The sequence below is a fragment of the Centroberyx gerrardi genome, chromosome 1 (genome assembly GCF_048128805.1).
Source record: "Centroberyx gerrardi isolate f3 chromosome 1, fCenGer3.hap1.cur.20231027, whole genome shotgun sequence".
NCBI classification, from domain to species: domain Eukaryota; kingdom Metazoa; phylum Chordata; class Actinopteri; order Beryciformes; family Berycidae; genus Centroberyx; species Centroberyx gerrardi.
In genome coordinates, this window is record NC_135997.1 from 3377621 (window position 1) to 3392734 (window position 15114).

The following is a 15114-nucleotide window of genomic DNA, read 5'->3' on the forward strand; positions in this document are numbered from 1 at the left end:
ACATCTTTATAGGGATAAATAGAATATTCAACACTCCATACAACCTAATGAGGTTACATCAAATTTGATTCATGGTTGTATAACTTATGTATAGTTAGTATAGTTATACATATGGTAGATATACGTACTTATAGTATTTGTATTATCATTATAGTATATACTCATAGGTATAATTGTACTTAGTGTAGTTATACTTATATATAAGTATATTTGATCATTCACGAGTCAAAGGTGTAAAATTCAAAACAAAATTGCAGTTGTTGCTGTTGTAAATTGCATCTTTATAGGGATAAATATACAGGCACACGTGTTGAGGTTACATAGAATTTGATTCATAATGGTTGTTTTCTTACTTTTTGCTTTTTTTTAATTCCAGGTAAAATATGAGCAGGTGGATTGTATTGCTGTCTGTGTGTCTGAATGTCGTCTCAGCATCATTTGACTACATGTATGACGAGCATGAATTTCTGGGTAAGAGAGATCACACTACACCACTCACCTTTTTAAGTGCATTTTAAAATAGCATGAATATGAATTAGGGCTGCATTACTGAAATATGTCTACTTCTCTCTCAACAGAGTTTTAGAATATTTTCAGTTCAAGTCTAGTGAGCAGTTTATTGATCATGGGTCCTGGGATTACATGGTATTCATGTTTCGTTGTCTTAGTTTATTTTTGTTTATTTGTGTCCCTCTCAGACCCGGAGGATGTCCTGAGTGTGAGTATTCCTCTGGAGGAGCCACAGCGCCCTCTACTGGGAGCAACACTGGTACTGCCATGCTACTTCCAGGTAAGTCTACCTGCTGTTGATCAGTATGCAGTTTGTATTCAATGGGCACTATGCTTTCCACAGTATATTCAATACAGTATGTTCAGAAATGAGTCCAAGCGAGAGAGAAAAGAGAAAAAAGTAGGAGTTGCTGAGGAGTTCAACCTTAAATGGGAAGGATTAAAACTTACTTTTAGCACAGTCCATGAAGGGTTATGTTCTCTGAAACTTGGTAGAATAAAAATTATATTAGAATACAAATACAAAATACAAATCTGAGTTTCTCTAGTTTTTTGGTTTAAGGCATCACGTCTGTTAACCATGAAGTGTGAGTGGGAGGCTGCAGGTTCTTCCAGTTTAGGAGGATTAGTCTGTGTGCTAATGAAGTAACAAAGGTTGTAAAGTGTTTACTGACCTAGTAAAAGTTCTGATACCTTGAATCTTTGTCAGAGTGTTGTGATGATATTTAGTTGCAGGAATTGATTGAACACTGTTGTTCCCCATGCAGGACCACACTGTCCCTGACCCGGGAGCGCCCACCATCGCCCCCCTTTCTCATCGCATCAAATGGAGCCGCGTCACTAAAGAAAAGGTCACCAACATCCTGGTGGCCTTGGAAGGACGGGTGCGTATCGCAGACAGCTACCTGGACAGGGTCCATATGGTGGGATACCCCATGACCCCCACAGACGCCAGCATCAAGATAACTGAGCTGCGCTCCAACGACACAGGAGTGTACCGCTGCGAGGTCCAGCACGGCATCGAGGACGACCACGACACCGTCCATGTGCAGGTTCAAGGTACGTCTGAGTGTTACAGATACACTGGGAGTGAGCGGAAAGCTCAGAGAGGATTTAGTGTCACATTAGTGTCAAATGAAATGAGTGAGTAGACAGTGGTGACAATAAAGACCTGCATACATAATATTCATAGATGGCTGCTAAATCAAATGGCAGTGATTAAACACAATGTCTAATCGAACGTGGTCCACTACTTGTAGTATGAGGACAAAAGTGCCAGTTGAAAATCACTGCCTGCTGTTAACAGGGCATCAAGTAATTTATGACTTTTATCGATCTCTACTGGCAAGGCAAGGCATTGCAACAAAATGGACAGCTCTCTGGCACAGTGTACAGTGGCCTGTAATGGACATAAACAATAAAATCACACTTTCATAATAGGACGAGCTAGCTAATTAGAGCAGAGATCCAATAGAAATCTCTAGTGAAGAGGTGATATATCACCATGCTTAATAGTAGTAACAGTAAAAACCTTACTTAAAGGAATAGTTCACCCAAAAATGAAAATTCTGTCATCATCTACTCACCCTCATGCCAAATGAAACACAGGTGAAATTTGTTAGTCCATATAACACACAGGGAGGTTGCCAGCACAACTTGGTAGCAGCCTTCTCCAAAACAACTGAAGTCAATGGGGACCTGTTCTTTAGAGTTCCAAAACAAAAACAGCCAAACAATCAAACTGAATAGAAAGACCTATACACCATTATTTGTTGCGAATCAATCAGCTGTAGTTAAAGGATAAGGCCGGTGTTTTCTAATGCATTGTTTACCGTCAACAAATCCTATGAAAATAACAAAATCAGCAATGATTTTGTTTTGCCAACAAGTCTCGTCTATGTAGCCGGTGCCCAATGCAGCCTCATGTCCCAGCAGCCATAGAACTCCATTGTATTAAAAAAACAATTAAAAACACGTCAAAGAGCCATGCCGTTGTTCTGGGCAGCATATTTCATCATCACGATGCACCGGGCCAGCCGACTTTTTCCTCAAACAACTTAATAAGCCGGCTGTAAACACTTTGCGATCTCAGGAAAGTAGTTCCGTAGCACCGAAAATAGTCCCCAGCGTAATGAAGAATTTGTTCCCATTTGAATTTGATTTGGTAATAACTACAACAGCCTGACTTTTCGTGGTAACAGTTAGCGATTTTTAAAATTGAAACTATGTCTTTGTGAGCTGTATTTCAAGGTTTTTAGCTTACAATTGGAGCCAATGACTTCCGGGTTGACGGCTAAAAACGGTACATGGGAAGTCAGAAAGTAACGGGAGTAGAGCAAACGCATTGTTGATTTTGTTATTTTCATAGGATTTGTTGACGGTAAGCAATGCATTAAAAAACACCGGCCTTATCCTTTAAGATTTGCACTAAATTATGGTGTAAATATAGGTCTTTTTGGAACTCTGAAGAACTGGTCCCCACTGACTTCAGTTGTTTTGGAGAAGGCTGCTATGGAGTTGTGCTGGCAACCTCCCTGTGTGTTATATGGATTTCAACTGGCATGAGGGTGAGTAGATGATGACAGAATTTTCATTTTTGGGTGAACTATTCCTTTAATGCACCTTTAAATTAAAGTGCTTGTTTTTCTCTCCAGGTATTGTGTTCCACTACCGGGCCATCACCGACCGCTACAGTTTAACTTTTGAAAAGGCCAAGGCAGCTTGTATCCAGAACAGTGCGGTCATCGCTTCGCCTGAGCAGCTCCAAGCTGCTTATGATGATGGATTCCACCAGTGTGATGCAGGCTGGCTGTCTGATCAAACAGTCAGGTCAGTTTGTAGCTGAGGTCTGGTCCTGTGCAGCTCAGTGGGTAGAGCACTTTAAAAAACACTTCCAGGGTCATGGCTTGACACTGGAGCCAAATGTAAAAAACCATGTGCTAATGATAATCTAAGACACCTTGCAAGTGTCCAACAAACGGCGTAGTATAATATTATCTAGCCAAACCTACAGTACATTTGCCATTTGACTAGATATATATAATGTATTCACAGCTCAGCTCAAGCTCATATCCATTTTCTGGGGGTTGTTGAAAGGTATTCTGGGAAATGTAGGAAATCATTAACTGAAGTAGATGCAGACAAGGCAGGTTGAGGGAAAGTGGTAAAAAGTAAAAAACACAACAAAATAACTCCTATAATGCATTGAACATCACAGATTGATGATATATCGCCTCACAGTGTGTCTGAGGGTGGGTTTTTCCTTTAAATTGCATCTTGAACTTTGATATAAAGATATTAAAGCTTCATTTTAATAAATCCAAGGTACCCAATCCACGATCCTCGTGAGAACTGCTACGGTGACAAAGATGAATTCCCTGGAGTCAGGACCTACGGAGTGAGAGATGTCAATGAAACATACGATGTCTACTGTTTTGCTGAACAGATGACAGGTACTTAAAGCGAAAATGTCATGTAATGTCTCTTTATTTGTGATTTCTCATTCATTGTTGTAGGATTTTGCTTCCATTTTCAAATTTTTCAAATTATTTTATGCTCCTCTTTTTTATTATTTCTCTTTTTAATTTCCTCATCTTATACAGGCAGGGTTTTCTACACTGGTTCTGTGAATAAGTTCACCTATGCTGAGGCAGTGGAAACGTGTTCTGAGCAGGGAGCCCAGTTGGCCACGACCGGCCAGCTGTACCTAGCCTGGCAGGGCGGTATGGATGTCTGCAATGCAGGCTGGCTGGGGGACAAGAGCGTCCGCTACCCCATCAATATCCGTAGGCCGCAGTGTGGAGGGGGTCTGCTGGGCGTGCGCACTGTTTACCTCCACACCAACCAGACAGGATACCCTCTTCTTGAGTCCCGCTATGATGCCTTCTGCTATACAGGTAGGCTGTCAGCCATTTAGACCAAGGATGGAGATACTGAGAGTGCAATGGAAGGGTTTCATTCCAAAATGCTATATATCCATTTAGGAAAAATATTGCTACCTGAAATTCATCACAATTGAAAAACATAAATGACTCTGTCCTTAACTATCAGTGCTAGCAGTCAATATGGGAGAGTGGATGTCTTTTTTTTTTTTTTAAATAGTAGATATCTGATTTTGGAACAAATTACCAGCTTACCATGGGAACATGTGTGCCTACTGGTGAATGAACCACTAAAAATACAGCAGTTTTCTAGGAAGTAATGAGATTTTTATATAAATATGAGAAAATAAAAAAAAACAATTCTTATGGCATTTATTCTTAAATATATGTACATAATGATATGGAGAATTAGTTATCAAGGTGAAAATGTCATTTTTCATTTCATTGTGACTTTAAATGTGCATTTAAACAGCCTTTTCTAAGATATGAGCCATGTATCCAGAATACTGTGTGTATGTAAACGACCATCGATATAACATCTAAGCATGTCCTTACTAATCCAGATTCCCCTGATGAGGAGGGCTCAGGCTTGGACTCCACAGAAGCTGGAAGTGGCGTGCTGAGTGTTGCCACGGTGACGCAGAGCCCAGAGGTCTTCTTCAGGAGGACGACAACAGAGAGCGAGGCGGTTGGAGAGCTGTTCACTCAGCGACCCACCGCTGTGGACTTCACCTACACTGGGAGCCCCACTGAGCTGCCCCTGCCCCAGCCGCCCAGCATCACAGAGCTCATCACAGAGGAGGTGGAGGCAGCCACCGCCCGGCCAGATGTCGGCAGGGAGCCCAGCAAACGCTTCATGATGCCTCCGACTGGTCAGTGATGGAAGTTCTTGTGCATATTATGATAATTGCTAACATACAGAATCAATTTACTGTATGTATTGTAACTTTACGTCGAAAGTCCAGTGATTGTCCCTGCTCTCGGGAGGAGAAAAATGGCTTTACCAACAGAAACTGGAGAATCGTTCTTGTGTCGTGTTTTGTTGAGAATGCAATTGAAGGGGTTTCTTTCCAAAATGCTATATATCCATTTTTGAAAATTGTTGCTACTTGAACTTCATTGGGCAATATTTGAAAAACATAGATGATTCTGTCCTCAAAAATGAACAATTTTATAAGCAAATGTCTTAAGATGACTCTTAACTTCAGTACTAACCCATAATGTGCTTAACGTTCAGTGCCAGCAGTCAATATGGGAGGGTTGGTGCCATTTGGTGGATATCACCATTTGGTATCACCATATCACATTTTGGAACAAAACTCTTCAATTCTGCTTATTATCATTCCTGAAGACATTCGCTATGTTTACATGTGCAACAATATTCTCTTAACATTCAGGATACTCAAATATTCCATTTATGAGCTGGAACATGTAAACACCAGACACCATTAACCCCGATAAGCTCTTAGAGCTATGAGAAACCTGGTTAAGGTACCTGAGATATTCTGATATTATGCGGGATACTGACGCATGTGAACATCTTATCCCATTTATCGTTGGTTTTTTACTTACTTACTTAGAAAGTTCAGTCAGTGTCCCAACTCTTGGGATGAGAAAATTGGCTTTACCAAAGGAAACCAGAGAATATTTCTTGTGTCCATCTGTAGGTGTAGTGTTCCATTACCGCTCAGGCTCTGGCCGCTATGCGTTCACCTTCATTGAGGCCCAGCTGGCCTGCCAGAGTGTCGGAGCCTCCATCGCCACCCCAGAACAGCTGCAGGCTGCGTATGAGGCCGGCTATCACCAGTGTGATGCAGGCTGGTTACTGGACCAGACTGTCAGGTAAATCTGATGTCCTACTCTATATTTTCAGATACCTGCCCTGTGCAAATGCAAATAATACCTAAAAGTAATGTTAAATAAATAATGTTGTTTACCCTTTTCCAGGTATCCTATTGTTTCTCCTCGAGATAAGTGTGCTGGAGACCTGGAAGATCGACCTGGAGTCAGGTCCTATGGCTTGAGGCCAGCAGATGAGCACTATGATGTTTACTGCTATGTTGATGGGCTCAAAGGTGAGAAAAATACTATTTAGTTTTACAAAATATCACATTGCTCTTACATAATACTCTGGAGATAGTACGCAGCTTTATTTGATCCACACAATTGTTATGTTTTGATATTTTTTTCAATTTTATTGTAGAAACTTGAATGAACTTTTCCACCAATCCTGACATCTCTCCTCCATCTGCTCCTTAGGTGAGGTTTTCCATCTGGGCTCCAGTGAAGGTTTCACCTATGACGAGGCTCTTTCCCAGTGTCAAGAGCAGAATGCCACCCTGGCCTCCACCGGAGAGCTCTACGCAGCCTGGAAACTGGGCTTCGACAAGTGCCGTGCCGGCTGGCTCATGGATCATAGCGTCCGTTATCCCATCAACAACCCCCGCCCGCAATGTGGAGCGGGGAAGTCAGGAGTGCGTACCGTATATGCCCACTCCAACCAGACAGGCTACCCCGACCTTTACGCCAGATTTGATGCCTACTGTTTCAGAGGTAAGCACTCAACTGCTATTATTTACTGGGCTCACACTGAATTCTTACCATTTTCACCCATGTGATGTTACTGTCAATTATAAATAACCGTGTATTAATTCCTGCAGCGGATATTCTACTTATTGCCAATGAAACTGGATTGAACATCACGGAAATCCAGGAGGCTCTGTTTAACCTAACATCAATAACTGAATTGTTGAGGACTGGTAAGCTATATTCCTCTCATGATAAAAGATCATATTTATATACATCAAGATCACAAAAAGTTATTATCATTGTCCACTGAAATCTCTCATCTTGTTTTTTTTGTTGTTGTTCCTCCCCACTACCCCTTTTTTCACTGTTTCTCTATAGCTTTTCCCTCCATTGTCCCTCCCATCGCTGTGGAGTCCTCAGGCTTTGGTTCAGGCTTTGAGTCTGGGTCTGGGGTCAGTAGCGCCTCTGGTGGTCACTCTGGGGACCTGTCTGGTTCTGGAGACCTGTCTATCTCTGGGGATCTCTCTGGTTCTGGGGATTCATCTGGTTCTGGGGATTCGTCTGCTTCTGGGGATCTGTCTATCTCTGGGGATCTGTCTGGTTCTGGGGATCCATCTGGTTCTGGAGACCTTGCTATCTCTGGGGATCTGTCTAGTTCTGGGGATCTGTCTGGGTCTGGGGATCTGTCTGGTTCCGGGGATCTGTCTGGTTCCGGGGATCTGTCTGGTTCTGGAGACCTTGCTATCACTGGGGATCTGTCGGGATCTGGAGACTTGTCTGCCTCTGGAGACTTGTCTGGCAGTGGAAGTGCTGAGCTTCCCAGTGGATCATCAGGCCTTAGCAGTGGGGATGTGTCTGGATTAGGTTTCAGCGGAGAAGGATCTGGGTTCACAGTCATTTTCTCAGGCAGCGGCATTGTTCTCTCTGGAGAGGCCTCTGCTTCTGGAGGACTCCAAGAAGCTGGAGAAGGAAGCGCAGAGATCCTCATCTTCCCCTCTGAAACTAGCTCTGGGATGTTCAGTGGCAGTGGGGACATGTCGGGATCTGGCAGCGGGTCTGGTTTCAGCTCTGCGGAGAGTGGCTCCTCCTCAGACGGCTCCAGCAGCTCTGGGGCAAGTGGTCTTTTCTCCGGCATGTCGTCCGGTTCCGGCTTCAGTCAGGAGTTTTCTGGGTTCAGTGGGTTCCCGTCAGGATTCTACCCCTCAGGAAGTGGTAGCGGGATGTCAGGAGAGGAGTCCGGCAGTGGAGATGCTCAGATCCTACTAATAGATGGTGAACTGGTTGATGTGTCCACCTCACTCACCCACAAAGAGCGGGAGCTGGGCGGAGGCCTGCTGGAGTTCAGCGGCTCTGGAGACATTTCAGGATCAGGCCTTGCCAGTGGTGATCTCAACGGCTCGGCCTCTGGGAGCAGCTCAGGGTTCTTCTCAGGCGTGACCTTTGTTGGGTCAGGGTTCACTGACCTTACACTGTCATCCTCTGGAGAACAGGAGGCCTCTGGGTTTCTACTCTTCAGTTCTGGACAAGGAAGTGGTGGACATTTATCTGGATTTGGAGCCTCAGGTTTCCCGTCTGGGTCTGGGTCTGGGTTTGGGTCTGGGTCTGGATCGGGAATCTCTGGGTCTGAGTCCTCTACCAGCGGAGTAGAAGGCAGTGTTACATTCTTGACTGGAGATTTTATGACAGAGGTATCAACAGCAACCACCGTCTCTATGGAGCTTGGGCGGGGGCCAGTGGAGTACAGTGGCGAGGGAAGCACCAGCAGTGACTTCTACTCCGGCAGTGGAGATGCACGCTCCCAGACAGCCAGCGGCGTCTCTTCAGGGAGTGCCTCTGGAGATCTGCCGCTGGTGGTGCTTTCCACTCCATCCAGTGAGTGGGAACAGACAGTGAGCCCTCCAGGGCCAGAGGAGGCTCTGACCGGGGCTGAACTGGTTGGGACCACTGGTGACTTCTATGGGACCTCGGGTCCTGCACTCGCCCCTGCAGGATTAGCTGCTGCTACCACCACAGCTGCAGCCGTCTCTCTGCCGACACCAGGCGTCATGGAAGAACCCGATTTAGTGGAAGGTAAGTCAACCAATCTATGTGACAATATTGTATTTTCTATTATCAATGGCAAGGTAGTACAATGTGTTGCCACTTCATTGTCCCCATGCTATGAAATCAGGTGATTGGTGGACTATGGATCTGTCCATCCGCCAAACTCAGGTGATATCTCAGGTGATATCTCAGACATTATTGATGAAACTTGCAGGGATAATGCATTTTCACACTGTGTTCCAGTGTTTAAAAAAATACACTGATAAGCCTAATGGGGGCGCTATAAAGATGAACATTTTTAACTCAAATGTGACATCTAAGACACCACTGGTGTGATTTTGACAAAACTTGGAGGGATGATGCATCTTGGCACTGTGTTCTGGCGGTTAAACAAATTACACTAATTGCCCTGATAGGGTCACTATAGTTAAAGGTAAACATTTCAAACTTTGAAAGGCCACAACTGCTACACCACTGGTCCGATTTTGATGAAACTTGAATGGATGGTGCATCCCTGTACTGACTGGCCTGCATCATTCAAGGACGACAACATGTTTCACTTGTTTCTCACCTGTTCCTATCCATAGGTGGCTCGAACCCATGTGAACCCAACCCATGTGGTGCTGGTTCGTGCACGGTAGAGGACGGGGTCGGTCTGTGCCATTGCCCCCCTGGATTAAGAGGAGAGGCATGCCAGTATGGTGAGTCCCAAGACTGTGGAAAGTTTACAATACACTATTACTCTGACAATGATAATTACTGATTTTTTACTCTTCTCATCTCCTTCTCCAATAGACACTGAATTCAATACTGTGTGATAAATGTTCAGTCTAACAGATCTTCTCCAGTAACATTTCTCTGTATTTCTCTGTAACTGTTGAACAGTTCGCATGTTTCATGTTGTTGGTCTGCATTCTATTAGGTTAATCAGCCTGTTCTCTGAAGTTATATTTTCAGACATATACCTAACTGTTATATTATTATATTTATGGTTTATGACATGGAATTACTAGACTTACTAACGCTAATTATATTTTTGTCTCCTTTCTGTTCTGTCCTGATGTGTTTTGTATCATATTTTTGTTATGTGTTGTGTTGCTTCGTGTCATTTTTTCATTCTGTCTGCATCTGGCTCTGGGTTTCTTTGTTTTTGTGTGTCAGACTGAATGTCAGGGTGTTTGTCAGATACGTATTGGCCTTGCTCTGAAGGATCTCTGTGTCATGTGTTTATCACAACTGTCTTCAGCCTATGTTGTTTTTGGTCTGCTGTGCCAGTACGCCACCATCATTCTGCTGTATGCATGCTAACCCCTGAGCACATATGCTTTCTGGCAACATATGGGTGCTCTCTTCCTTCTGGAATTTGAATACTGATCTTCTGCTGCAACTAGCCTCTGATTCAAACATAAACTTATTGCAATAATTACAATTCTGCTTTTGCCTTTACCAAGACTGCCAAGATAAAACAAATATTCTGTTTAGTAGCAGATTAACCTGGCCCACCTCAAAGGAACATGGATGATTATTTCAGTTTGCCACAATGATGCAGTATTGATGCAGTCAATTTAATCTGGATCAAAAGTTGCAGCAGCTCTGATCACTAATTCCTAATCCTGAGGTGTGCTATCACAGCTCCACCACCTCGCCTCGCTGGCCCATCCCCCGCTGAGACAATAGTCTCACCCCACCCCTTTTTTGCAGAGCTAGATGTGTGCCATTCCAACCCTTGTGCCAATGGAGCCACCTGTGTGGAAAGTGCGGACTCTTACAAATGCTTATGCCTGCCCAGCTACGGAGGGGAACGCTGTGAGATCGGTACGAGATCGGCTTCAGCTAATAAATACTAACAACAGCCTCTCAAAAACAACTGAAAGAGATGCTAAACATCACAAGCAGATAGCATCATTATTCGCTGTGGCTTTGTGAAAATACTGGGTCAGCCATTTTGTAAAAAAAAAAAATAATAATTAAGTCACTTAGGTGGGGCAAGAGAATGAATGAAGCCTTTGAATGTTACAGTAGAAGGAAAAAAGTGGAAATTCACAAGGTTTACTATTCACCACATTTAAAATCATCACATTACTGTTGGAAGGACCCTCCAAACTAAGGTGAAGTATTATGTAAAATTTTCCATTTTGTCTTGGGAAATTTGTTGTGTACTTTAGAATGGAAATATTGTCCATCTTCAGATTTGTGCTGGATGCCAGTCTGACTGAGAACATTGCAGTAGGAAAATTTGTTCCTCATTGACTCGCTGAGTACGCTAAGGTAAAAAACATAAACCTACACTGAAACACTACATGGGTTGTGAACGATATGAAGCACTGTATCAGCTGCTACTACACTAATACCCCACAGATAGCAGAAAGAATGAGAAGAAGGCAGAAAGACTTCTCATCAAGCAGATACTGTGCTTTGGTCATCCAACCCATCTGTAGTTGTGGATGAAAAAGGGTTTTTGAAATTCTGTGAAAAACAATGACTTATAAAAGTTACGGAAGCCATGATGAAGGAAGATAGGAGTTTTAGGTGATTAGGTGTGTTAAAATGATCGATGAAACTCTGCTTTGACAATATTTTTGCACTTATTGGTTTTTCTTGTGTGAGATCAAGCTGAATGCGGTGACCTCTCTCACAATGTTCCCTGCTTGGTGTTGCGGCTGCAGATGAGCAGCAGTGTGAGGAGGGTTGGACTAAGTTTCAGGGGAACTGTTACCTGCACTTCACTGAGAGGGAGACCTGGCTGGATGCAGAGCAGCGCTGCAGGGACCTGAACGCTCATCTGGTCAGCATCATCACTCCAGAGGAGCAGCACTTTGTCAACTGTGAGTGACGACCTGAGGGCTGTGCTGGTGGTGTGTGTGTGAGGAAGAGAGAAAGAGAGGAGAGAGAGAGAGAGAGAGAATGAAAGAGAAAGTCCCTTCACCACTTTTTCTCCCCACAGCTAACGCACAGGACTACCAGTGGATCGGGCTGAACGACAAGACAGTAGAGAACGACTTCCGCTGGACAGATGGCACTCCAAGGGTGAGTGAGACCATTGCACTGGTTTGTTACTCAAGTTACAGCAAAGATAGTACAACACAGTACAGTATAGTATAGTATTGTGTCATATCGTATTGTATTGTAACATATCATGTAGCATAGTGTAGTATAGTATTGCATAATACAGTATAGCATAGCATAGTATAGTATACTATAGTATTGCATACTATAGTATAGTACAGTATAATATTGCATAGTATAGTATAGTGTAGTATAGTGTAGTATAGTATAGTATATAGTGTAGTGTAGTATAGTGTATAGTGTAGTATAGTAATGAATGGTGAATAGTAAAATAAATGAAAAACTAAAGCTGTGAGGTCCCACTTGTTTCTTCTCTGAGTTTAGATTTATCTTGTGGAAAAGTAACTTGTCGTTTCTCCTTCTCCCTCCTCAGCAATTTGAGAACTGGAGGCCGAACCAGCCAGATAATTACTTCAACTCTGAAGAAGACTGTGTGGTGATGATCTGGCACGAGAACGGCCAGTGGAACGACGTGCCCTGCAACTACCACCTGCCCTTCACCTGCAAGAAAGGCCCAGGTACAACGGCTCAGTGTGTGGTGCTGCTGGGATACACAGCAGAGACTTTAAATACTGCAACACCAATCCACTGCTAGTTTCACTGGATATGGCTATAATACTCAAAGTATTTTTTTGTGTAATTGGACCATATTTTGAAATGATTCCATCTCAACTCTGTCTCTGTCCTCAGTCTCATGTGGCGCCCCGCCGGAGGTGCAGAATGCCAGCATGTATGGCAACAGGAAGGAGCAGTATCCAGTCAACTCCATCATCCGGTATCAGTGTAACCCCGGTTTTACACAGCGCCACCCGCCGGTGGTGCGCTGTAAAGCAGATGGACAGTGGGAGAAGCCTCAGGTGGAATGTACTGACTGTGAGTATACACACTGCAGAGCCATATTACCCATCTTAGGGCTTGTAGAGAAGCCTCACTTTCATGAGTTTCAGCTGCACCACAATTTATTTAACATCTACAATAGGGATGGGACGATATGCTTATCTCACGATACGATTCAATACGCGATATGGGGTTCATAAGCATGATGCAATGTTATAAATAAAAGTTCAGTGACAACAAAGTCTGACTGTTCAGAATTATTATTATTTATTTCTGAGTAATTTCTAGTAATGGCACTGGCTTGTTAGAATGTAAACAACAATTTAAAAATGTCATTACAAAGTGCAAATAATACAATTTCAATGGAGATTGTGAAATTGTGATGGTCAAGCTGTCTTATTTGTGATTACTACAGCAGAATAAAATGGAGCTAATATTGCAATTCATTTTTCTGCCCCACGATACATATTGTTACATGTTTGTATTGCGATATACTGAATTCCGATATATCGTCCCTATAATGCAACATAATAATTTGTGCTATATTTCCCCCATGAAGTATTAATTTAAAGGTGAGGTCCAGTGTGTTATTTTGAACTTGAATTCACCCTTGTTGTGTCTTTCCCTCGCTGCAGTGAGATCCAGCAGAAGAATACAGCGGAGGAGCAGCAGGAGTCCAGCAGAGCCGGCCAGCAGCAAGCTTCACTAAGAAGGGAAAGGAGAAGTTAGTTATTTTAAAAGAACATTTACAGCACACACAATCCATTTTCCATTTTAGTGAAGAGGACTGAAGGATTAAAAGATTGAAAGACCCACATCATGGGTGCTGCATCATGGTAATGTGTTTGTTTTTATTTTCTTCCCTGTCCCTTATAAAATATTTTAATTATATATATAATAATTTTATTGCCGGGAGTTTATTTTCATCATGTGTATTGTAATGTAATGTGTTTTGGTGAAGTCATTGCTGGGATACTTTGTTCTATGTGAGTTATGGAGCCACAGACAGCAGCATCTGCCTGGTTCACTCCAGTCTGCTGTAGATCCAAACAAGACAGATCCAGAGGGAAACAGGCTGCATTTAGATGGAAATGGCAGTATAGTATGAGCCATCAGTACAACTGGTTTAGTCAGTAAGGTACTGGACAGTCAAATCATCATATGTCATGTGTCCTCATAGCATAACTCACTGTTTGTCATTTCTATGGAAGAAGAAAAATGGCAGGAGGACGGAATAAAGGGATTCTCATTTGGCTAAATATAAAGGATAATGCCGTTTTTTTTTTGTTTTTTTTAAGTTAGTGCCAATAGTCCAGTTTCCCTCTCCTTTCCATTCTTCGTGCTGGTGTCTGCACGGTCAGCATAGTTGCAGATATCAGCACTCGTTTTTCCTCCCTTCAGAAGAAGCCATTTGCTGCCATTCATTCTTGTCCAGTATGAAAAACAACTTCCACAGAGCGAGAGAATCCATCACAGGAAACATGAAGCCAAACTTTCTGTTTTCATTGAGCTGAGTTGAGTGTTTTCATCTCAGCGCTGCGTTATGTTCCGCTCTGCTTCCTGTCAGTCAGCTGACACCACAGGAAGAAATGGAAGTCCCCTCCAGGAAATAATCCCCCAAAAACATGTCGCCTCTAAAACTTTGTTGTCACATCCATGTCTTATAAGTCATGTAATTCCATGCACTGCATGTCCAGCAAGCATTTATGAGTTACCAATAACTTATCCCCAAACAACATGTAGATATTAAAGGGACTGTTGGATGTTTTCAGGTCTCTAAAGTGGCTCTTTAGATGTGGAAACATCAAACTGGTTGTGAGAAAAAGATTTTAATAAGATAAAGAGATGTTATTAATTTAATCTAAACTAAGCCATAGAGAGAAAGCAAGCAACAAACCAACAAACTGTATAGTCTGCTGTAGCGTCTGCTATAAATCAGAGGTTAAAAGCAGAGCGCTTTGCTCAATGTGAATACACAACCATTTATTTATTGATTCCACACAGTGACAGAGATCCCTGCTGGACACACTGAGGCATCGCCTGCACTGTGCTGAGCCAACCGGTCATACAGGTAGAGCAGAGGGTGAGGAGGGATACTAACACAACCAGGCTGATCATTCATTGTGAATTTCAGACAGTTCGTCATGTCGGTTGGTTTGAGTCTTTTGTTGTCCTTGTGTTCAGTAGAGTTGCATCATCTTCCACACAGCTGTGCAGTGCATAGTGTTTCTGTGGAACAAGTGTCAAT

At 42.9% G+C, this 15114-nt stretch overlaps 1 protein-coding gene across 1 annotated transcript; it reads left to right on the forward strand.

Annotated features, from left to right (window-relative positions):
* The first annotated feature begins 383 nt into the window (after positions 1-383).
* On the forward strand, positions 384-14182 carry LOC139928553 (aggrecan core protein-like). Its single transcript, XM_071921155.2, has 19 exons — positions 384-471; positions 699-790; positions 1278-1569; positions 3165-3339; positions 3835-3962; positions 4113-4406; positions 4955-5263; positions 6059-6233; positions 6339-6466; positions 6651-6944; positions 7052-7150; positions 7299-8990; positions 9551-9664; positions 10665-10778; positions 11630-11788; positions 11908-11990; positions 12403-12547; positions 12720-12902; positions 13502-14182. Exons 1-19 carry the CDS (start codon positions 384-386, stop codon positions 13573-13575), a joined length of 4638 nt encoding a protein of 1545 aa, XP_071777256.2. The 3' UTR covers positions 13576-14182.
* The last annotated feature ends 932 nt before the right edge of the window (positions 14183-15114 follow it).